The sequence below is a fragment of the Corvus kubaryi genome, unplaced genomic scaffold, assembly GCF_017639235.1.
Source record: "Corvus kubaryi isolate FWS band 111438036 unplaced genomic scaffold, C.kubaryi_AGA036_p1.0 37398, whole genome shotgun sequence".
NCBI classification, from domain to species: Eukaryota; Metazoa; Chordata; class Aves; order Passeriformes; family Corvidae; genus Corvus; species Corvus kubaryi.
Genome location: NW_024581137.1, coordinates 35,707,231 through 35,730,180, shown reverse-complemented (window position 1 = coordinate 35,730,180; position 22,950 = coordinate 35,707,231). Strand labels below are relative to the sequence as shown.

The following is a 22,950-nucleotide window of genomic DNA, read 5'->3' as shown; positions in this document are numbered from 1 at the left end:
TATTGATTATTCTTCAAGACCATTCAACAGCAAAGCAACTCATCATAAGGAATGACTAACCCAGGATATATCAGGAGAAGAGGACATAGTACTTCTAAATTTCCAAGCAGTTCTCTGCAATAGCAGCATTTCTGTGAACAATTTCCCCCAAAGCCCACTGTCCTATTCAATCTCCAGATGAAGAACACACTCAGGCCATTGAGAACCCGTGGCTCTCTGTTGAACACACATTGCCAGATGTATACCTACTTTTTTTTTAAAAGTGCAATCTTAAAAGCCTGTATCTGTGAGAGATTAGCACCTACAGGAGGAGCTAATTCAGACCAAATGAGCACATGATGAAACTGATGCTAGTTAGGACAGACTCAAGGAAGAACTGGACTGCAGATCTCTTCGGAGAGAAAAGCCTGTCCTGTTCAAAGCACCACGGAACCTACAGGCTCTGTTACAAGTTATCACTTTGTTGCCTCTGGTAACAAATGGGAGTTGCACCTCCTTCTCTGGGTAAGGACAAGCATACAGTAGCTCACATACTCATGGCCTGACTTCCTCTGAAGCTACCTTGTTATGTGTGTATGTGTTTGTGTGTGTGGTATTTTAACAGACTGATGACAATAATCATACTTCCAGAGTAGCTTAAATTCATGCAAATTTAACTTACACACACTCTTTTGCCGGTGCTATGCAGCCTCATGGATCCCAGAAGAGAGACACTGTGAATTCCACCCTCAGCCTCAGCTCTCAGCTGACAGTTCTTAATAGCTCCCACATACATTGCAACCCTTATTTTAAATGAAAGTCTCAGTCCTGGGTTTATGTCACAGATGAGACAACTGAAAGCTTGTACAGCATCACTGAAAGACGTGCAAAGCATGGAAGCTGGGACACCACTATGCAACACCCTCTCCTTCCTTGCTGGTTTGCAGCACTGTCTTTTACAGCGATCGCTTCAAGTGCTGTACTGTACACATTAACAGAAAATAGCTTTGCCACTCTTTGTGCCACCCTGTCACACTGACTTGTTTCTGAAGAGGTTACAACTCCTTTGAACTCAGGGTTAATTTCAGCAATGATTTCAGTGAAGCCAAGACTTTACCACATGATCCAGCTAAAGAGAGTTACTCTTTTTACTCAGTGGCAGAAGTTCAAAATTCCCTATCCAGCTTCAGGTTTTAGAGACAGCTTAAAAAAAGGTGTTCCTGTTACACTTGGCTATTTCTGTCTGCAATCACTTGAACACCTTCATCCCACAAAGCATTAACTGAAATTTCAGCTGCAGAGCTGACTGCTCTTCCTCTGCTCACGAGTCAGGTAGAGGTAGAAGTGAAGGGCACATTCTGAGTGGGTTTCCCCTCTCAGAATCACAGGAACATCAGGGTTGGAGAAGACCTTAAAGATCATCAAATCAACCATCAATTCAGCACCACCACAATCGCTCCTATGCCATAGCCTGAAGTGCCACATCTGTCTCAAACACTTCCAGAGACAGTAACTCCACAATCTCCCTGGACAACTTATTCCAATGCCTGATCACTCCTACATTGAATTTTTTTTTTCTAATAGCTAATCTGAACCTTCCCAGGCTCAGCCTAAGGCGATTTCCTCTTGTCCTTTCAACTTGAGACATGGCAGAAGAGACTGACCCCCACCTCACTACAACCTCCTTTCAGGCAGTTGAAGAGAGCAATGAGGTCTCCCTGAGTCTCCTTTCCTCCAGACTAAACAATCCCAGTTCCCTCAGCTGCTTCTTATGGGACATGTTTTCTAGACTCTTCACCAGCTCCATTTCCCTTCTCTGGACACCCTCCAGCACCTCAATGTCCTTTTTGAAGTGAGGGAACTAGAACTGACCACAGCACTCAAGGTGCGACCTCACCAGTGCTGAGTACAGAGGGACAATCACTTCCCCAGTGCTGCTGGCCGCACTATTCTCATGGTCTCCTTCCACAGACCCATTCTACCACCTGGTTTTTATAGTTGACACAAGAAAGTACATGCAATGGACCTGATGATGGCACTTCAAACTGTACTAATAACCTATGGCTTGTTTGGAAAGGGGAATAAAGATTTACTATATTTTAGTGCTTTAGGTGATCCACAAATACTCAATACCCTAAGACATTGTAGCTGAGTATGTGTACTGCTAGTTTTTTTAAACCTGATGTTTTATGATTCGAGGCAGCCTGTAGGTCCCAAATCCAGTGTTCACGTCACCAGACAAGGCTCTAAGTTTTGATTTTATCACACCTGTGTACATTATCTAGAACAACGAAGTCCCAGGCTCGCATTTTTTCTACACACAAGAATGTAACTTCTCCAATCGGACACATTTATACCACTGACAGATGACTTATAATGCCAATAGCTTGTTTCCCTGTGTCTGCTGTTTGTGTCCACCAGGGAACTTGGCCCACCACAGGTATTTTAGTAGAGTCACACATCTCTTATCTGCTGTTATAATTTTCAAGCACAGTTGGTAATGCAATAACTGTCTCACATGTATTAGGAGTTGACAGAGTAGGCTGAAAAATGAGACAACTGCTAAAAACATGATTTAATACTTAAAATGAATAAATAATAACCTCATACTATTCGTGCCAATTTTGCGGCTTATGAATTTCTGGGACTGATGATTTTACCAACAGCAGGCTGATTAGAACACCATGGTGCTGGTGCATGAACAGTCTCAGTAAGAAACCCATGTGATCGGAATTAATCTCCCTCCTGGATAGATGAAGCTTGTTGCTCTGAGATAATACTGTTTTACTTTTGCTTTGGAGAGGTGGAAAAGGGTTTTGGGAGAGGAGTGTCTTTCCAGTTTTGGGTTTGAATTGGTGCCTGTAAACATGCAGGCATAACACTGGCCACCCTCTAGCGTATGACTTCTTCAGCTTGACCAGGCTGTGAATTGAACAGAGGCTACAAAAATTCATAGTCTCTTCTGATAATTTTTAGCTCTGTATTTACTCCAAAGGGAGACAAACTCAGTTGCTTGTTTAATATTATAGCTAAATGTGCCTAGCTGGAATTGTTACATAGATAGCCTGACTCCTGAGTCCCACATGCACACTACCAACCTCCTAGTCTGTGCAGGATTGAAATCATACAGGAGCGGGGTTTTGAAAACCGGGCATGTATAGATGCACTAGCCACGAAGCACGAAAACATTCTGACATTTCTCAAGACTAACTACTCAGAAGAGAAACCAAGATTGGTGATCCGAGTTCTCTTTTATAGAGCATTTCACCCAGCTCTGTATCTGGGATTCCAGTCTTTTTCCCCTTTCATCCTCATTCACCTGGATTAAGTATTACCTAACTGAAGCAAGAAGACAGACAGCCTTTTCTTCCCTAAAACACAAGGTCATGGCTTCCTGCTTAGGAGCCAACTACACTCCCTGAGCCAGCTGGAAGAGTTTTATGTATCCAGACAGAAGTGGATGCTACTTCCACTTTAGCCTTTCTCTTTAATGAGGTGTTCACTGAGTAGAAGGTACAAAGCCCTTTCCTACTGGTCTGGAAAATGCTCAGCCTCAAAGCATAACCTTTTTAAAAGCAATTAAAATCTTTATCTAAACATTTAAAAAAAGCCAAAGGATGTCCCCATGCCCTCAGGCCCCTGTCAATCCTGCCAGCTGTATCTCTGAAGGACTCTCTGATACGGTAGCAAGCCATAGCATACATTACAATTTTCCCCACTGGTCTTTACTATCCATGCACCAGAGTTTTTAAATCACAAAGAAAACAGGCACTATGACAAATATGTTTACACTTTCATTAGATAACGACACTCCATCCAAATGTCTAGAAGTCACTGCAAACTGTTTAATTAGACAGGAAATTTAAAAACTGGAGCTGTCATACAAGGAATTTTTCAAGTAATGCTTTATTTTGGGGGTGCTGTCATCAGCAGTGCACATGGACAGAGAAGACACACAGAGCAGAATAGTTTCTGTGTACATAACATACACCTGACTATTGAGCAGTTTATTGCTGATCTGTAAATAGAACAGGATCCTTGGGAATCCAACTGAGGGATTTTAGGATACAAACTCTATGCATTCATCTCTGCAGAAGCCTATAAATCCATACCGAATTAAAATGTGCGGTTTTAGAATAGCTGTGACTTTATACAAACCTCAGGTTGCGGAAGGAACAGAGATGAAAAGTGTCATTTTTTAGCTGAATCAGCCAAGATGAGAGAAATGTTCAAATTTACTCTAGGTGTATCTAGACAGAGATGTATTTATTTAATTTTTTGTGTCTAAGTCCTTTATACACTTCTGTATACACTTTCAGATCTACTTCTTAAACAAATACGTGGTTTGCATTTGTCTTAAGCTGTTTTAGGTTAAGGGTGATTTAAACTGAGGTGCCATCCACTTAAAAGACAGTGACCTGTAGCATATAGACTGGACCATTCATACAGAGCTCACTTTTCTCCTACGCTTATCGAGACTTAAAGCACCCTCACTATGTTTGTGACAGCCTACAAAACTATTCAAGCAAACTCAAACTGTCCAGTGTCTCCTTGACATGAACAGGATTGTGGTATGTTTTGTGATGCTGTGTAGTGTTTTATTTTGAAACCCATTCCAGTGAAGTCCCTGGGATATGAAAATGCCCAGAGGAGTCTCAGTATGTTTCTTAAAAATGACAGACCTTTCAGTTCTTTAAAAGAGAAAGCAAAAGAGAGTAGGAAAAGAAGGCAGAAAAGTACCCAGTAGGACAGCAAAATGAAAAGGTTGTTTTAATATCAAACCCATGTCTACCACACAAGTTTTAGCTGCATTCTCACACTCTTATCCTATCAACACCAGTGGAAATACAAATTGGTGATTACCCAAGGGCACTACCATTTCCCAGCAAAATTGCGATTGCATTTATTCAGTCTTTGGGATATAATCCACGGAGTTTGCAAAATTTTACATTTTATTGCTACCAAGGTCACAGTAACAAGGGCTTTCTTTTGCAATCCACCAGAAGAATCCGAAAGACAACACAGATCATGCAGAGAGTATTGCAATGTTAACCCACGGAGACACCATCCAGTGCTGTTTGCTGTAGCTTTATGGAAAAGAGCCTTGCGAACAGTCTTCCAAATCATGCTTGTACACTGAAGCATGCAGTAGTCATATTGTTTGCAACGAAAGAACATAGTACATACAGACTTGGCAGATTCCTGACCTCTACAGTTTTTGACAGTCTCCCAAATATAAGACTGAGAATGTCAGACTGACCCTACATTTGGCAAGAAAAATAGAAGTCCTGGTTTTATTGAACTCTGGGTCAAATCAGATCTCATTTCTGTAAGAAAAAAATACTGATTTTCTAATATTAATGTAACATTCGCATTTGTATATAAGTAGAAAATTTAATTTACTGTGTGGATTTGGAGATTCAGCAAAACTCATACACCATTACAAGAAAAAATTAAATTAAATTGGTGGAGTTTGTATATGGCAGCATTTCTTATCTGTCAAAATGCTTCCAATTAAATGAGAAGAAAAAGAAAGTTTTGAGCATGTAATAAAGTTCTGCATTTTTTGGCCTGTATCACTCTTACTGAAAATGAAAAAATGAAGTTGTTGACTCTGCTATTTGAATCAGGAAAACAAGCAGCAGCTTAATGCTATTGTGAATATGGGCTAAGGCTGAATCTTTAAAAGTTTGCAATGGAGAGTTTAAATGATATTCCTAAAATCCTCATTCTTTTTTTTCCTCTCATTTTCTGACTTCATTTCTGAGTCAGAGACAGAGAGGGTGGAGGATAGCTCTACCCAGGCCATTTGCCCAGGCAAGAAGCCCAAGAAAAATGATTTTTCCATATAACATTAATAAGTAGTAAAACCCCAAAGTTATTTTGCAAGACTTCAATTAGTATTTCAACTTACTGTATAAATTACACAGTTGTTTCTCAAGGCCCTTACAGTATTGCGTCTCCTTGTAAATTGTACTGATTTGGGGTTTTAGGCAGCCCAGAATATACTTTTCTTTCACATTTTCTTTCTGTATATCCTTTGGCTTCACCATGGGTGTTACAAAACGCTATACAGTTTTTACATGCAGATCACCCAGGTGATGACAACACCCACTTTTTGCCTTTAGCTCAACCAAAATGCATGTGATTGGATTCGTATCAAGACAGATTTACCCTGTTAAAATTCTTGCAGGTTTGCTCCTCTCCACACCCTACACAGTACAACCTCCACATCAGTGTCTTTCCACAGGCAAAGACCAGTACTCAAGAGGAACTCTTGCATTCACAGCTCACCTGCATCCAGCTGTAGTATTTTGTAGTTAGATAGTTCTGATTTCACAGAATCAGCTAAAAAAAAGCCATTTATCTGGGGGGCGGGGAGGGAGGGGGGACTTGACTACATTTAACATCTCTGTTACCCTAACCTCAGGCTACATAACTTATTCTTTAAGAATCCTACCTCTGTTTCCTACCTCTAGAAAACAACTTTACAGTGACTTCTTAGATCTCAAATATCCCAAGAGCAAACTGCAGGCAAACACCTGATGCTTCAATGCACAAACTGCAGAGCAAGAAGACTCTGCTGACCACAGTGCCCTGTCTTCCTCAGGCTAAATCCTTTCCAGAATCCAGCTTTACTCAAATTGATCAACAGCCTCTGTCACCCCGTTTTATCTGCATTTGGATTCAGATTCAACCAGAATACAATAATGCTCATGCAAGCTTTACCAAGAGCTGAGGCAGACTCCCATCAAAAGAGACTCCAAGAGCAACAAGTATGAATTTGCAATGGGCATTTATATTTTGCGCTGCAAATAAAATATCATACCAGGCCTTTCCAATATAAACTGATTCAGTGTATTGTAACAGGCATTATTGCACATTTTTTTAAATGAAAAGCGTGAAGAAAATAAAACTGCATTTCTTACTTTCGACGGAACATTTCTGCAAATATGCAGCCAACGCTCCAAAGATCAACTGCTGTTGCGTAACTGGACTGAAGCAAGACTTCAGGAGCTCTATACCACAAAGTAACAACCTGCAAAACAAAAAGGAACAGGAAAGAGAGTGCTTAGCAGAAGAATTACAACCTCCTAAGTGTTGTATGTACAGCTTCCACTTAGTTTAATCTATATTGTAAAAACTCACACATTAGGGCCAAGTGGTTTAGCCAGCACACAGAAAAGGATTCTGTATGGAAAATCTCGGTATCCATAGCTGCAGTGATGACGACTCAGAAAGTGAGACCATTTCTTGTCAAGAACATTGCAATTCAGGGTACAACAAATCTATAGTTTCAGAGCACAGCACTGGTGTGACAGTCATAGTACCACACCACACTACCACCAACTCTTTGAAGCTTTTGCAGCTTACAGATCCCAAACACTTTCCAGTGGAGATTTGGACACTCCATAGGGCAAGTCAATTGAACAAGGCCTTGTTTTCTTAACTTTTGTGGATATAGATGTAGTCACCAGAGCCAAAGGGGAAACAAACAAGCCAGGGAATGCTGTGGGTTTATCCATAGGACAAATCAGAACCTGTAGCATGTCTGTCCTCACCTCTTTATGGTTTTATGTACTGTTTTCTACAAAAGAAATGAGGTTAATTCAAGTGCATGGGCCAATTAGGGTAAACATGTCTGACCTGTGTCAAAAGTCCTCTCTGAAGAAACTGAAGAAATTAGAACTTTTTAAAAACAGTTGGATATGGACAAAGTCAAACCCTTCTCAAAGCTGCCCCTTACCAAAGGTATCATTGCTGTCTGCTGTGGTTTCCTTGCACACAAAGGAACCCTAAACTGTCAGGTTTTAACTAAGCAACACAGCACAAGTATTCCTGGTGGATTCCTGACTTTTACAGTTGTGTGACTGTCTCTGCCCATGTGCTGCTGGTTAGACCAGCAGTAACTTCTCTCACCCTGTATATTCAAATGACACACACTTTCCCATGGACATATGCCATGGAAAGCTCCTGTTTTCAGGCTGTTCTTATCCTGGTGGTTATGTCACAACACGTTGTAGAGACCCAGTGGGAATTTTACTGGCACTACTCCATCGGTTTTGATAAGTCCTGCTCACTGGACCCACAGACATGGGACAGTTTATATTTATCCTTTTGTATCCCACAAGTAGACCAAACACAGATGAGGCTGGCTGTATCTTCAGGATATTTGCAGAAGAACACAATGAGCTTCTGCAGAGTCCTGTGTGAGCTACTATCTTTATAGAATATAATCTCAGAGCCAAAGGAGTATTCTCCTCCTGAATACAGTTATAATCCAGTCATAACAACACATGACCATCAGCTAAGTGCCAGTATTTTCTTACTCTGTGCTATAATTTAAACCTCTGACAATTAATATGGGGCCTGGGAGGGTCTCTACAATTATTGTTTTTTCTTCAACAAACATGAAGGTGGGAAATGTAACATGCAGGAGGAGCATGAACCAAATCAAAATTCTGAAACAAAAATGATAGAAACAAAGAAAATTGTAAGAATGAAAATAACTTTTTAAATTATGTTAACTAGGATAGTGAGTTCAGAATTTCAAGACCAACACAAAGAAATGTGTAATAATAGTGGGGTTTTTTATGATAACAATGTAATTGTCTTCTAAAGAAAAATAACAATGGAAGTAATCAGCCGAATTTGCTGGTCAAAGTCAGATGAAACAAAAGTAAATACAACATTTATTACTATCATTACATGCCCTGACAGCCTTCGGAACCACTGAATGGCTATTGATAGGAGGTTCATGGATATTTGCAAGAGTGGTTGTATTTGCTAACAGTTCTTTTAAACACTGATGTTTATATAGAAAATTTGCCTATGAAACAGTTCAATAACACAGTACAAAGTACTGCACCGGCAAGTTACACTTCCAGATACCCATTCACAGAAACAGATTCCACTTTTGTGGAAGTTGGGCATTACTTAGCTCCGTTTGTCTTGTTTCTGATTTGCTACCATACCAGTGATGCTTTTATGAAACACTTCTCTCTATAAAAACCAGAGAAGTTTCTTCAGAGATTCACTCCAAGGAAAGAAGACAAATATAACCAGAGGTCAGGGATCCTCTCTGGAGCTGCTCTGTCTTGAATCAGATAGAATTCCCCCTAAAACATGTTATTTTTCCTAATGCAGATATATCTCTCAAACTGAACTATGCTTTTATTATCGCAGTACATTTGTGGAAAAGCTTACTGAAGTAATATTGCTCTGAGAAATTAGATACAACAATTTCAACCCATTACTGTTTGTGAATGGCTGGGTGTAGTATCAGGAGAAGAGCTGTGTAATCTCTGATCTGTGGGAATACCACCAAACCTCATGATTCCTGGTTTGAGATCCACATGGCTGTTCTCACACAGAGCATAAGGATGATTTATTTTCCCCAATCCCACAAACCCTGCAACATTAGGGCTCTGCGCTCTCAAAGGCAAAGAACTGGGGGATGCATGGTTGTGGACCATATGCCCCAAACTGGAGTCCTTCCCAGATAAGTGTGGCACAGGACAGCTGCTCCTTTCCCGAGAGATGCACCACGGCTCATGCCCGTGTCCGTGCTTGCTCAGGGGAACAGTGCTGTTTTTAGACAGCTGCGGAAGCGTGCAGCACGGTGGCTGCTTCTCCCATGTGACCCCTTACTGGCACAGTTCCCCAACCATTTGCACCCAGCTATGCTCCATGCATGCATACACAGGGGACTGGGAGATATTACTTGAGTAATTTGCAAAGCTAAACCTGTAAAATAGAAGATTTCCAAAAGACTAACAGTTAAATTTCAGCTAATGCCTAATTGCCTTATAGTCAGAGAAGACAGAATCTGTGTTGAGCTGTTTTGATATGCTCTGTCATTAATGTGTCATTATAAAAGTGATGAAGTAACCTTTATGGTTTGTAATATACAAGTCTGTGTTTCAAATGTGAACCTGAAAGGGATCAAACTGTACTAAATGTCAGTTCGCACACAAGTAATGCTACAGATGACTCCTTCTGTGGTCAGGGTCTTCTCCTGAAAAGCACAGGATGATGTATATGACACAGTGGTTTTGACAGTTTCACACTCTCTCTTACCATAGAAACCAAGAAAATATTTGTGGACATTCCATTAACATTTGTAGAGAAGTAGAAATGAAAATTATTCTGAACACAGGATATGGTGAGGCTGAACAAGCAGGTCATCACTTCCTCTTTAGCACAGTTCTGAGTGAAAAAAGGCTTTGCTTAGGTAAGCCACACCAGCAGGGAAACAAGGTCTCCCTGAGTGACAGTGCGCTCAACAGAGCTGCTTGATGAAGTCCCATTTTTAGGATGAAAAAAGCAAGCAGCTGCATCAGTACATCACACTTAAATCTCTCCTGAAAATCTGACATACATGAAATGCATGATTGCTCTGTAGGAAAAGGGTTCATGTTCATGTGCTGATGGAGATCTTAAATTGTGCAAGACTCCAAAATACTTTGGAGGTTGTAGACTTTAGTGACCATGTTGCATTTTAGTCCTCTCACCTAAGCAACTTCTCTCCACTGCCTCCTCCTTGCTTCTCCTCACCCTGGCTGGTCTCTTCAGCTCCTCTCTTACATCCACCAGGTTTCTCCCAGATGTCCCATGACCTCCTGGCTTCTTTCCCCTGCCTACCTCCGCTTTCCTGCCACGCACACACCGGTGGTCCCCTGACAGCATCACCAAACATGCCTAATTCCCTGCTGCTCCTGTGCACACCTGGGTGGACACAGCCTGCTGCCCCGCTACATCCCATGTGTTCTGCTGTCCCTCACATTCCCCTTCAGCTTCTTTGTACCTCCAAGTTCCCTCAAATTTCACACCCTGTCCTCTCTTCTTCCAACTGCCTCCAAATGCTCCTGCGCAAAATGAGCTCCTTTCCCCCCCGCTTTAGCTTCTCACCCCACTCTGCCTGTCCTGAAGATACCCCGTAACATTTGTATTTAATAGATCAAGCCACATGTGAAAAGATTGAGAATATTCATACACTGGAAGCAGTAGATACCTAAGGAAGTAACTAAGTTCCTTTTCCAGTGCACATTCTATGTTTCTACTATCCAGATAAGACTGGATGGTATCAGGTAAGAAGGGTACCAGTAGCTGCAGATCACTACTTCTAACTATTTAGAAGTTAATAGATTTAGGCAGCACTTCAGGATGAAAAGAAATTACATGTATATGAGAGGCAGTATAAAGGAAAAGAACATCTGCAAAAGTCTACTGAGGCTGTGTCTGACCCTCTAAAGAAGGAAATGTGCTCAGGGAGAAGCAGGAGGAGAGCTGCATTTAGAGTCAGATAAAGAAAGAGAACTTCATTTTGAAATAAAGCTTTCTGCCTTACTACACCTGACAGATGTGGCTATCCAGCACCCTCTAGCCCAAGGAGTTTCAATCCTTCACTTCATGGTACCAGTTTGTGATGAAAAATCAAATTAGTGGGAAATGTCTACTCACTGGCAATGTGAACAGAAGATCTAGGCATTGTGTCAGTCTCATATAATTTCCGTTTACTCTACAGAACATATTTTCATTTTTGTATAACTGTTTTAATTTAAACAGATCTTCACAATATACAGCCCTTTCCAGATACAGTTGCTGTCTGAATAGCATTCAGTTTGAAAAAGACAAACAGTGGTTTAGGGATGGGGTTGAGTAACACAGACACAAAACACTACATTTCAGTTTGCCACAGACTTTAAGTACAGACCAATGCCCAGTTGCACGGCTGCACGAACAAAGCAGGGATCAGACTGTAACACAGCAGCTATGTCTGTGCTAGGAAATTAAATGGGACAGGAAATGTTCCTTTGGCACTGAGACCAAAAAGTACAGAGTGGCTTATGTCCATATTATTAAATTCTCAGCCTCCCAAAAAAGGTGACCGCATGCAAACTGCTTATTGGGAATGGTCTTTGGTCCATGCTTAACTGCCAGTGCCTAGGAACTGTCTGGGGAAGGGCTGGTTGGAATAATTCCTGCCAGGAACCATTCTAATAATTTAACAGTATAGACAATTGAGCTCCAGTACTCACGAATGTTTTCTGGCACTGTTTAATCTACCAGCCAGTGAGTCACACTGTGGCCCCAGGTCTTCCTTTCACTCCAGAAAGAAGGCATTTTGCTATGCTTCCCTCATCTCCCGATTCAGAGGTGGCTCCACAAGAGTGAAGGCGTGGGGGAGGCATGGCCTACTGCTCATCTCACCCAGCAACTGGTCTTACTTTGTCCTAAACATGTTGCACAGGTCAGATGAACACACACTTCATTTGATTACTATCAATGGGGAGCATCTGACTGGCCTACATGTAGACATCTTCCTTTTAGATATCCAAAGCTGGATGAGACAAATTCTATTCTAATTAGTTCTGAAGTGGCTTGGAAGAGGCCCGTAAAACCTTTTAAAACACTAACTTTAATAGAAATCATGCCACAAAAGAAATTAGCAGGATGCTTAAATTCATATGAAGCATCCTTGAATCCAAGTAAAATTCTTCTTGTAAATATTTTGCTTTTGTGCCTGTGGTTTCTTCTGTGCTATTTTTGTACTGATTTTGTTAATTGTATTGACCATGAGATGCTGGACTGTTTCGTTACTTAAAGCATTTAAATCTCATGAAAGATTATTTGTAGATTTTTTTTTTAATGTTCCTTACAGTGGTTCTTAAACTTGATTTTTTTGTTCAGTTTTCTCTAACAAGGCTTTCACATGATCTTCAGGACATCTTTTTGACTGTTTTTCATTTATTTTTGTCCTTTCTTTTTGAGTAAAATGAGGGAATATAGCTACAGAATGTATGGTGCAGTATGTAGAGTCAAGCTCTTCAGTGTCACTTCATGGTCTTCCAGTTTCACAGAACATCTCTTGTTTCAAACTGTTCACAAGGATTCAAAGTGGAATCTTGCCAGCTTCACTAAGAACCTGCTACTTCATGGCTTGTTCTTCAGGTGTGGGACTCTGAAACAACCTAAAAAATTTTCTTGAAGTTTTGTAAAAAACTTCTTCTCAGCTGTATGACTAAGCTTGACATATTTGCCACAGATTAGTTGGAGAGGACAGAATTACAGACAGCATATTGACTGAAGCCTGGCTTCAATCCCCACTGCAGAGAGAGGCTCTCTCTGACTAATCCACCTCCCTCTCACTTGGTAGAAACACAGCTGAAAAGACTCCACAGAGACTGAAAAGAAGAAATGTAGTTTCTGAACTGAATTTGCTAAAACAGCTTGCTGGTCTGACAGTGTAATGTTGCTTAAAATGAAGTCAGTGTAATATTAAAAACTGCTTAGGAAAAGAAAGAATTTGTTTAATAAAGTTTCATCACCTTCAGTTTGAAGTATGGACCAATAACCAGGACTGAGCAGGGAAGAAGTGGCAAGCCAGAGGGCTGGTGACACTAGGTTGTGACATGATGGCATTTCTGCAAGATCATAGGCCCTACACTTGTCCTGTGTGCTGCTCTGAGTCCTCCTGACAGCCTAAGGTGGCCCCATTTCCCAGCCCTCTTGTGTAACAGATCCACTACTATGCCTTGCTCTGCTCCAGCAATGATGACATTCCCCACCTCCCCTTCAACTTCTGTGACCCCCAGGAACACTCCAAAGACCTTTGGAAGTGGGTCACATCTATGCTGATTAGGGAAACGATTTTTGTGTGTGTTTTTGTGTGTGTCTGAGTCCCAGGAATTAAGGGAGGGGGTAGTCTGGGGTGTGCTGGAGGCAGGAGCAAGGAGAAAAGAGGTGAGGAAGAGAGGAGAGACGATGCCTCTGAAGGACCATGCATAACAATTCCAGCACAGGCAGAAAACATGTTCAAAACCCACCTGTCCCACAGGTGTAATGAGGCCAAGATAGGGGATTTTAGCATGTGCTAAATTTTAGCTTTTGTACAATGATGTGTTTTTCATCTCTGGTTTGGAAAAGGGGTGTGTCTGCATTACTTGCTGGCAACTGTCTTACTGTGTTTTCCTACCACTATCCTTAGAGCATTCACTGAGCATTCTGCACTTATAAAGCAAACCTAGGAGTCTCTTTAATCTGTCTCTGAAGACCTATTATTATTCCTAACTGTGATAGAGAAGGTAATAACCACTACATTATATTATGTGCTTTAGTTTCCAGGGATAATATCTGTCTGAACAATTAGATTTGTTTAATCTCTCTTTTAAGTAGTGGTTCTTCCACTATTATGTAACTGTTTTCAGTTCCATCACAGAGATAGGTATGGCTGGAGAGAATGTTTCTCTCTAAGAGAATAATGATTATAGTTTGTCTGTTTATAGAAACATTAAAATAGTTTCCCTTTTAAAGTAAGTGTGTATCAAACTACTCTGGTGGCTTTTAAAAAGCACTTTACTTCTTGACGAAGGATTTAGCATACAAAAAATGAAATCCTTTCTAGTGCTATGGGTCTCATGAAGTGCACATGGTAATACCAATTTTATCTCTTTATTCATATTTGTCTCTATTTTGGGCACAAGCCTGATGAATTGCTTTATGAAAAGTGGAATGAATGTTGTTATCATACCATGAGTTAAATCATCAAGCAAAAGATTATTTATTTATAGAAGACACAAATCCTGATCACATGTACCACCCACTATCAAGTTGCTGTTTTAGAATGGGATCTCCTGTTTTTGATGCTAAAACATTTGTGCTTTGAAGGAAATATGGTTTAGCATCTACTGTGAGCTAACATGACAAATAAAGAAGCAATTCATTTCTATAGACACAAAATTAAAGAGAATTTTCCTTCTTTTATTTCTAGGAAGAATCACATCACCCAGTGTGACAGTGCTGCTGAAGAGCATTTCTAGGTACATCCGTTGTCAGGAAGTGTGAATGTGTATGTTTGCACATCATGTGTGTAGCTGAAGATACTTTACCTACATTCAGTGGGTTTTACCTTAAAAGTCTCTGTGCACTAAAGAACTGTAGGGGACAGCTACTAGAAAGGAAAACTGGCTCTTAACATGAGGTAGTATTTCAGCCACTAGTGATTCAGACCTCACCTCAAAACTCATACAAGGAAATATATTTCTACTAAGCAGAGTATTTCATAGAATTCTCTACAGACACGATAAAGAGAACATTTCTGAAAGACTACCTGAGACTTCAGGTGAAAAGTGTTTTATCTTTATACAAAAAGAAAGGGGAAAAAATAGTGTCAGCAACACTACCCTACCTGATCCAGACCCCACAAAATTCAGACTTGCCAGGTCGTCTTGTGCATTTTAAACCATTGAAACCATGATGCTCTGAGCTGCAGTGCAGCCTTCTACGGAACATGGGACAGCTCAATTCTTTACAGAAATGGTCAGCTTTGCATGCAATGAGGCTTGTGCTCATATTGCAATGTATTTACAGATAGAGATACTTAGCAACACTGAGAGTGACAGACTTTAAACAGGTAGCCATTCTTCAATCATGCTTCAAGACTCAGTAATCAAATCTGTAGACCGAAACAGCAAATTCTAATATCTATCTAAGAACTAAAAAACCCACAGGCAGAAAGAAATAAACATCACTGTCTTCTTATGCAGATCAAGTCAAACACCTACTGTAAGGAAGAAGACAATTCCTTCCACAATTCCAAATGAAACTAGAGCTAAAAAACCCTAAAAAAACCTAAAAGGTGGCAGCCTGAGACTGTGTCTTGCAATACAGATCTTGTTCTGGCTGCAGCAGCTTGGCTTGTTTCCACTTGCTCAGTCACCTGTTGGCATCAGCCAGCTGAGGAAACAGTCCTAACTTCTAGTACCAGATCTTGGGCTTTGTTTCAGGTGCTTTTCTCTGCTCTACATTTTTAGGCCACAAAACCAACTCATCTAGCACCCTGCATATTCCCACCTTTTTTAGAGTCTCTCACATCACTTTTGCCCTGTGCCTGGGAGCAGAAGAACATGTAGCTCTAACCTGTGCCAAGGACCAAACTGTGGTCATCTCCATGCCAAGATCCCCCCAAAGCTGCCCTTGTGACTGCCTGGTCTTTTCTTGGCTTCATCAGACTAGAGAATCTGAGCCCTACCACTTACAGTTTGACTTGATAATGAAGACCAGCTTTCCACTGCTACCAGAAAACCAGAGTCTGGTCAATAGAAGAAAGTGTTCCCACTTCCTGGGGTGCTGTGTTGGACTCCAGTCCTGAACATAAAAAGCCTAAATGAAGCAAAACCATGAAGGCCACCACAGACCTCTCTCCCATGGAACTTGGGCCCACTTCTGTCAAACCATCTTTAACAAAAGGAGGAAATGCACAGAGAAACCATAAAGAATGGATTAAACTGGGCCAGTTCTCTAGGTGAGAGGCTTTACTGCAGACAGCTTGGGAGTCCAGACAGCAGAAACTTGATGCAAACAAATTCTACAAGATACTGTTTTCATTCAGCTGAGAATGAAACTTAGAAACTAATGTTGTGCCTGGAGGCAAAGTACCAATTTCACTGAGAGCATGGTACAGTAGATAAAAGCGACATCTGTCAGTGATGGTCACGTGAAGCAATAGCTTAGAGTAAAAGCTCCTATATTACAGCAGAACTCAAAGAGAACCCAGGGTTGCAAACAAGTCAGCTTCTTTGCACTAGAAGCTTCACTTGGGATGTACCTGCCCTCACTATTTCACAAGGTGCAGACTTCAACTGGCTTATCATCACGATGACCATCACGGAGCTGGGCCTTCCTACACCTATGGCATAAAGAATTTGAGCAACTCACTGCTAATCTGTTCTACATTTGAAACTGAATGCAGTAGATTTTACTATGGCCTTACATCAATCTATGGCTTTAAACTGAACTAAGCAAAATTGTAAATGATTTCACCATAGAGGTGAAACTCCCATTAAATACCTTTCAAGAACTCCTTGAAATTACATTTGGGAAACAAAACCCTCATGAAACATCTTTCTTTCAATAACAAATGTGAAAACAGAGTTGTAAAGCCACACAAAGAAAATAGGAAAATATGAACTTTCCGTATACAGATGCAATATATGCATAGGTGTATGCATTCATACATACCTAAACATACCACAGATCATTAGAAATTAGTTCAGTCTTGAAGTAAACATCACCAGGACAAAGACCTGCTGTAATTTCCAGCCAAAAGCAAGGACTGGAGAGAAAGGACAAAAACAGTAAGAGGGGTCTTCAGACTGTCTGAATCTCACATTTAAGTAGCTTTGTGAGCTTAAGACTAATAAAATGCTAGGCACAATCCACTGATTTTCTAAAGCTCTTTGTAGACATCTTTAGTTATCAAATTCTTCCTCCTTACTCTGAACGTGTCTGTGGGTGTTACGCGTAGATGGTCACACACATTAGAAAGACCTGGGCTGCAGAAACAAGCAGCTGTATTTGAGCTAAAGCACTACTGTGAGTGATGCATTTTTGGTAGACAGATACCCCGGGTAAATGGATGTTTTCAACAAAGGTTCATATGGAGTCCTACCTGGTGAAGCCTGTAACCAAGAGTGGTGGTAGAAGCACTATGTGTTTGCATCTACATGAACATCTTGTGCAAATGCTATTAGGTGAATCTCAAAGTGCAAACTCAGCCTAAGGGGATTTCAATGGCACCTCCTACAGCCAAGCACATTCTGTGACCACAAGGCTAGGGGTTTTCTGGGTGACAGCTCTTTCCTTACCTTTGCTGAAGCCAAGTCACTATTCTGCCAGGAGTATATGAGTCATGGGGCAAGACTGTGTCTGAAAGCAGCTGAGAGCTTAAGAACCATTAGCTGGAAGGGGCAAGGAGCCGAGTTTCTGGATACTGCTCTGGAATGTGTATGCATTTTACATTAGACCATCACTGGATAAAAATAAAAGCAGGCATTAATTACATTAACCAGGCTGGATTCTACTTTGTATCTAGACAGACTGTATTCCATATTTCTGCTTCTAATGGATGGGACTTACAAAAATTCTAGAAGACAGCACTCTGCTTTATTCTGTGGAGAAAGAAGCAACATCTCCTCCATTGCTACTTGATACACTACTCAGTAGCCAAAACTAGGGTTCACAGCACAAAGTGAAGTCCAAGATTTTGCAAGAAGCCAAAAAAACTTCGTCCACTTATAAATGTTACAACTATATGACAATTTAGCAGAAAACCAGAATGTTACAGTTGGTCCAATACTAGACCTTGGTAGACTTTATCTCCCAACTTTAAAGCTTGTGTGATTAATTTATGTTATTTTCAAGAAGCCACATTCCAAGGAAAATTAATTACAGATAACACATTGTATTAGTCAGATAAAGAAGACATGAATTAGTCTAGATTACTGAAGACTCTACTCCAGAGTGGTCACAGACTTACAAAAATATAAAATGTTTAATTTGTGAAAATAATGCTGTAGATCAGACTTCTACAGATAACACTCTCAAAACTGATACAAAGCATCAATTATTTCAGCTAAAGAGATAATAGCTTAAGACAATACAAACAGGAATGTTCAAGGTAATGAGTGCTTTCATGTTACAAGTACTCAAGTCTGAGGGCACTGCATCAGGCTAAAGGACAATGAGATAAGAACAATATTGCTAGTTACTAACAAATGGCAGATAAAAGACCTCTTCTGGATTCTGATTAAGTGACAGCATTCTACACATTCCTGTGAGTTGAGAAAGTTTGCCTGAGAACAGCAGCTATGTTACATGTGAAGCACCACTAAACAAGCGTATCTCTATGTTTTCAAATTCCAGCATGAGTAATGGCTCTTTCTCCCATCTCTTTAACTTGAACAGAAGCCCCCTCTCTCCTTCTGGACACGCAGGAATAACTTGCCATGCTTCAGTTTCCATTAAGACATATAAATGTATATGCTGAAAGTAAAGAGAAGTTCTGTAGGACTCCATGGCTGCGAGCCAATGTTTACAATCCCCTGGGTGGGAAATGACGGGTGAAAGGCTCTCCATGGCAGGCTGTAGGAGTCTTTGCTGTTGCCGACAATGACCTTCTGCCTCTATTTTCAAAGTAGCTCCCTTGTTAACTCCTTGAACACTGTGTGCAGAGAGGCCTTAGAGAGGAAACACTTTTTCTGAGAGTACAAATCCACTTTGAGGCATCTGTTTGACAGACTCCGATTCAGCAGTGGTTAAGGCTGTGTGGACTAATATGTGTACTTTGCATCTGCTTTTGGAGTGGGACACTAAGATGCAATTCTAATAGTCCAGAACTAGGCTTAACTGTGTTCTGCATGATACAAAGTGAACGTTCTCAGCTTCAGGGAAGGCACATCAATTTACAGGCACAGGGGTTTGTCAAACACTGAGCATAATGAGTCCCCAGGACAGAAGGAAAAATCCAATTTATAGAGGTATGTTTTAATTCTATCTGGCCAGTCAGCAGCAACGTTGTTTGCTGGTAGCAGTAATACCTTCTCTTGGGGTCTCCTTGGAAGGGCAATGATACTAAAAACTGAAGACATACTGAACTGCCATTGGTGCAGTGAAGATACACGACACAGCACCCAGTGTGGAAAGGAGATGTACTGCTTTAAAAGGTTCTGCCCCTCTCCTGCCTGACCACGTAAAATAAAATATTTAGGAGATCTCTTCATGTGTCACATCCCTTTTGCTACTCTGTAAATCACTCATGGGTCCTAACAGTTCAGGAAGAGTCCTTATAAAAAAAGATAAAAATGGACTTACAAAAAAGGCCTTTTAAAATGCTTATTGCAACACATACTCATCTTTGAAAATACGTAATAAATCCAATGGAAACTAATATTCAAGCACTAGTGCAGGTGCTTTAATGGTCTCAGAGAGCGAGTCAAGTGCTCTTGTGAAAACAACCACCTCACTACCAGGTAACCTTGGAATATATTTTCCCATCATCTTTGAAACTTGTCTAAGCCTTTTCCCCGCAAAGATCTGTTCTCAGAAACAATAATTGCATGCAAAAAACTCTCTACATATTCCCTGAAAGGGAACAAGAGTGCTTGCCACCTCCAGAAAACGTTCACAGCATTAACAGCCACAAAGAGACACCAACATCTATCCCCTCCTTGAACTTTTAGAGGAAGTCCTGTAAATAACATCCTCATGTGATCAGGAAATACTTCTGTGTGTGGCTCCGTGGATGCTGAAGAGGAGAGAAGAGGGAAGCAGCACCAGAAGCCAGAGCTGCTGCAGAGACACCAAGCCCAAGTATCAGCAGCTCTGAGACTGACACAGACCAACAGCCTCTAAAGCTGTTGCATTGTCTAAGGTTCTAAACTTAAAGAGGAACAGGACAAGCTGGTAGGACCTCAGCTGTTTTTCTGAGGCAAAAAATTTTTTGCATGAAAAGGCTAATGTTATTAGGCTGTGTCAAAAAACACAACTAGACATCTCAAAAACGCTCCAACCTAACTCCAAATACGCACATAATTCCTAGCGATTTCAGTGGAAGCTCTGAGCGGTTAGAGGAAGACATCTGCAGACACTGAAATCACTGATATTTACATCGGTGCTTGGCTTTCATTGTTAGTACTTTAAAAAGCAGTTTTAGAAAAAAAAAATTAGAAATGGTCTGTGTGTTCTGAAGAGTATACAATTGCAGCTAATAAATACTATTTTTTTCGAGGAAAATGGCAGCCTGGAAGAAAACGAATTTTTGATGATAGCAAACAAAGAACATATTTAGTTTGGAATATTTTTTTTCTGTTAATATGAGGTTTTGTTACTGCTGTTTAAAATCATTAATGATCCTGGGATCAGAAACTAAGTGTTTGCAAGACCTAACAGTATTACTGTTTTTAGAAGGATACACTCAGGCTGAATTTAGAGCAAGTTAGTTTTTGTAATATAAAGCTTTTACAAAATATGGGTCTAAATGACCCATCTTTAAGCTTTTTATTTACAAAGCATCTTTAAACACCAGACAAACTTTGTTTTGTTTTGGGCTACTGCATGAAAATCTGAAAATGAAACTTCTTTGAAAAGAAATAGGAACAAGAGTAAAATAGCCCATGGGCACAATCCAGAAGACAAACAGAACTGAACAGCACAACTAACAAAAAAAAAAAAGAATGGATTTTCAGTTACGGCAAAGGTGTTACCAGAATCAATAAAAGAGGCTTCTAAGCGCTTCTGAAGAATTGAAGTGTTAGTCTAGCAACATGCCTTGAAATCACTTATGTAGAGACTTACAGTATTTCTTAATACAAGTCTGGGGTGTAATCTTCAGGCTGAAAAATAATGTAGAGTGCTGGAGATGACCTCTCTTAACCATCTTGCTGTTCCTGTCTGTAGGACCTGGGATGAACAACATTTGACTGGGAAATGCTGTACACAAGAATGCTATCTATGTGTTGTATCTCATCTGTCAGGCACAAGTGTAATTTTAATCAGTTACATCTCAGGCTAGTACATAGTAGATTACATACCACTCCCATAATAAGTGATCTATAAATCAGCTTATTTTTCAAAGTTTAAAAGACTTTCGTTGTCCTTGTCTGCAGAAGGAACCAGTGTACTTATGAGAAATGAAGCCTATTCTAATTAATCTGACTTCCTGTGAGGTTTTAAGTATTTTGCAATGAGTAGCAGCTCACTACATGCAAATACATGATTTTTGATTTTTATGAGGAAAAAAAGGCAAATCTGTTATTTGGAACATAATTTTGGTATCGGTACATTTATGTTTTTAAGCATGGGCCTCTCTTGAACTTTGCTGACTTGGACTTAAGAGAGTCTCATGCCTGCCAGCGATCCAGGAGCAAGCTGCACTTACCTCTCCCATAGATCTGACCCTTTTCTTCATCTACTGCTTTTACACCACTTTGACAGCTTTTTTCCAACTGACATCCCTAACTGTGAATAAATTACATTTACAGATGCCACTAGGGACACCTATAATGTGTGACGGGTCTTTAAAGAGAGTAAGAATCTGTTTCTACATGTGGATAGGATACACAATGGTTGGTTATAAGGGTATGAAGAAGGCATCCATGCACATGAAACAGCACAAGTATTAGTAAAAAATGAGTAATTTTGTACCAAGGGCCACCGGAAGATGGTCCAAGTACATCTAAAAATGCTGTATAAATATAGGACAACTTAAGCTCATAACAATAACTTATTTCTCATCAATTGAACCTGCTGTAGCTGCAAACCCCGTCACTGCCTACTGCAGCTGGTTCTCCTCTCTATACATACCAACAGCCTTCACACTAACTTGCATCTTCTTTGGAGAGGTGGCCTAATACCTGCAATCTGTTCTTGTTTCTTTTCTCTGCTAAGTACCAGTAGAGCAAAATGTCTTGCGACAGTGCATATAGTAAACCAGGAGTATAAAACTTCCTTAAAAAGAAGCCAACACCTTAACTGTTTACGAAGACAAAGAAAATAGAAAAATGGTATCAAACTAGCATGCTTACATAGCCTTCTGTTTTTATCCGAGTGTTCATGCTATACTGTGGGCTTTTCCCTAAACCAGATAACTGTAAAGTCTGATTTCATTGATGAGTTTAAAAAGGCAGCATTCACTGCTACTGAGGGTCTCCTTCTTGCAGCTGTTGCTGTGATGGGTTGTATTTAATGAAATTTTCTCCCACTTCCCTTTGAAAACTTATCACCTATGATTTAACATTCAAAACCCAGCTTCTGTTCAAACACCTCACAACAATAAGAATGCATATGCATTGATGTAGTTTATTTCTTGTAACAAAATCATTAGATTCATGAAGCAACAACTGAACTGCTCCATACACAGTATATAGTTAAAACTGCAGAACTGAAGCCAAAATATGCACAGCTAAAAGGAATGTTACAGGGGGGCCTCTCTTAGTGAACAAAGCAGGCTCAGTTTGGCTCTTTTTCCCTAGCGCTACCACATCCGCACATCGTTAGTTGGAAAATTCCAGATATATGCTGTAATTTTTTGTGCTTTTTTTTCCCCAGTACACTTGAGGCTTTAGTGTCCAGATGCCATTTTCCCCCCCTTATCTGTCCCTGCTAGTTTGGGTCTTTGCCAGTTGTGGTCAA

At 40.4% G+C, this 22,950-nt stretch overlaps 1 protein-coding gene across 5 annotated transcripts in view; it reads right to left on the bottom strand.

The window, feature by feature from the left end:
* Positions 1-22,950, bottom strand: part of CDK6 (cyclin dependent kinase 6) — a 139,700-nt gene that overhangs the window by 36,107 nt on the left and 80,643 nt on the right. For all 5 annotated transcript variants that reach the window (XM_042044390.1, XM_042044391.1, XM_042044389.1 and 2 more), the window contains exon 5: positions 6,909-7,018. In XM_042044390.1, the coding sequence (XP_041900324.1) occupies positions 6,909-7,018 (110 nt within the window). The remainder of the gene's footprint in view (positions 1-6,908; positions 7,019-22,950) is intronic.